General features: G+C 38.9%; 1 protein-coding gene and 2 gene segments (V, D, J or C); all 3 read left to right on the forward strand.

Moving 5' to 3' along the window:
- The window catches only part of LOC116703754 (lysosomal acid phosphatase), a 10,411-nt gene extending 9,817 nt beyond the window's left edge, over window positions 1-594 (forward strand). The window contains exon 12 of the mRNA XM_032538720.1: window positions 342-594. Within this exon, the coding sequence (XP_032394611.1) occupies window positions 342-552 (211 nt within the window). The 3' untranslated portion in view covers window positions 553-594. The remainder of the gene's footprint in view (window positions 1-341) is intronic.
- Window positions 1-2,402, forward strand: part of LOC116703740 (immunoglobulin mu heavy chain-like) — a 78,428-nt gene that overhangs the window by 43,715 nt on the left and 32,311 nt on the right.
- LOC116703778 (immunoglobulin heavy variable 3-48-like) overlaps window positions 1-2,402 on the forward strand; it is a 51,467-nt gene that overhangs the window by 21,471 nt on the left and 27,594 nt on the right.

Consider the following 2,402-nt stretch of genomic DNA (forward strand, 5'->3'; position numbering starts at 1 on the left):
ACACACACACAGACACACACACAATCCACTTATTCTGACACAGACTTCATGTGATACTGATAAGCTGATACCAGAAAAAAAGTAAAAATATGCACAATGAATTTGGATGAATTTTACTTGCAAATTTAACGCAGCAAGATTCAGCTGATATAAACATATGAGGCCTTGTGTACCAAAATTGCTTCTTAATTCTGTAAGGCTCCAAATATTTCAGTAAACTTATCAGTTGTTTTATTCCTATTGTTCATTACCTTTTTGTGGGTCCAAGCTGTTGACCGTGGACATGGCATCAGACCATCCTAGACTGTAAAACTGTTTCTCTCTCTTTCTGTGTCTACCAGCTCTGTTTCAGTGTCAATGTTCTACCGAAATGACAGCACAGTGGAGCCGTACCCTCTGCAGTTACCAGGCTGCTCCCTTGACTGCCCCCTAGATGAGTTTATGAGAATTACAAAGTTCTCTATTCCAGAAGACAGGGACAAAGAGTGTCAAGTACATTCTGAAGGCAGAGATAAAGGTAAACACCAAACCAGGGGCGTTTCTAGGACTTGAGGAGGTTCGGGGCTTGGCCCAGACCCATTTAAATAGACAAATGCAAAAACCATGTATCCTTGCGTTCCCTGAATCCAACTGAATCACCTGATATAGGCCTCGCTAATTACAAACTAGACTTTTATGTGTGAAAAATCGCGATTTGTCAAATACATACTTTGCCGAACTCCTTCTAGATCGTGCAACCAATCTGCACAAAACCTGGCAGGTAGCATCTCCACAACGACCTTACAAATGGGTATTAAAATAATTTTTATAGGATAAAAATTGTTTATTTTACACACTAATTAATTTGTGTAGGTAACCATTAAAACACCAACGTTGCCATATCTCGGCCAAAATAAATGTTATCAAGATTTTACAAAGATTTGGCCACGTTTATATGAAAACATTCATTATGAGAACAAGCTCATAAACCGCCGTTGCTAGGTTACATATCGTTTATAATATGACGTTGTTTGTACATAGGGACCAGTTAACGTTAGCTGCCGGTCACATGGTCTCTAAACGGTCCGCTTACAGTGAATCCTGCACAGGTCACAAGGTTAGTCTGTCGGCTGCTCGCTCTACCTGCACGCCGCTACGGCTCAGTGGCTTACGAGCGAGCTAACTGCTAACAGACTCCACTGTGACCAATTAGCAATACAACTTCTGTCATCATATATGTAATTTTAAAGGTTTCTAGTGTCAGTTTATTGGCCATGGCTGCTTGTGCTTCTCCCGGTCAAACAGAGAACGGCGCCATGTCAGAGAGGACAAAGCGTCAAAAAGCTTCCCCGCACTTTTTGACAAGCGTCCTTGGCGGTACGGCCAGAGCTTTATTGCAGCTCAAGTCTGTGGCGGTGTGTACATACGATAATCAATTTCATCACTTTGTATTAGGAGTTAAACAGTGAAAAAATAAACATTGTAACTTATGCAGTGGACAAAATATCTACATTCTTTCAAAACAAGTCAAGACGCTTTTGTCCTCATGACATTCACTCATTCACTGCCAATACTCAAAATAATAATGTCATATTTATTGATATCACACACATAGCAATGCCACACAAGCATTTGTGTTGTTTAAAACAGTTCTATATATTTGGAGTCATCCAGTGCAAAAATAAACCTATTGAACATTATAACTCATATAACGGACAAACTAATTACATTTCTTACATACTGTGTACCAATCTTGGATGTACTGTAACATTAATGATTAATTGTGAAAACTTCTGTAAGGCCTAGGAAGACAGAAAATACATCAGCAGAAAGAGGCGACTGTTAGCTTTAACATAAGCATAAGCATATGCTTATTTTTTTAAAGTAAGTGCTAGCAGGAAATAAGTAATAATTGAGGTAAATCTGGAGACACCACCTTTAATCATTAAATTGATAGCGTACATAATTTCATATATATAGTTTATCTCGTTTCTGTGTTGTAGTTTGTAGACGATCCCTAAGCTCTCTAAATACCTGTCTTAACAATGGGTATGTTTATTTTAGCTCCTTTTTCCACACCCACAGAGGATCCATTGCCTCCAAAGGGAGTCACAATGGAACTGAACCAATCAACTATCAAAGAAATCTTCAGCATGGGCAAGGCAGTGTTGAAGTGTATCATTGCTGGACAGGACCAGAATGTGTTAAATCAAATTCAGACTGATGATTTAAAATGGGTATGTTTATTTCAGCTTCACCACCACGCAAAGAGGATCCATTAACTCCACAGGGAGCTGCTGTCACAATGCAACTGAACGTCTCAAGTGTCAAAGAAATTGTTAACAACAACAAGGTAGTGTTGAAGTGTATCATTACTGGACAGGACCAGAATGTGTTAAATCAAATTCAAATCAGTTGGCAAA

This window comes from Etheostoma spectabile, chromosome 15 (genome assembly GCF_008692095.1).
Source record: "Etheostoma spectabile isolate EspeVRDwgs_2016 chromosome 15, UIUC_Espe_1.0, whole genome shotgun sequence".
Taxonomy (NCBI): Eukaryota; Metazoa; Chordata; class Actinopteri; order Perciformes; family Percidae; genus Etheostoma; species Etheostoma spectabile.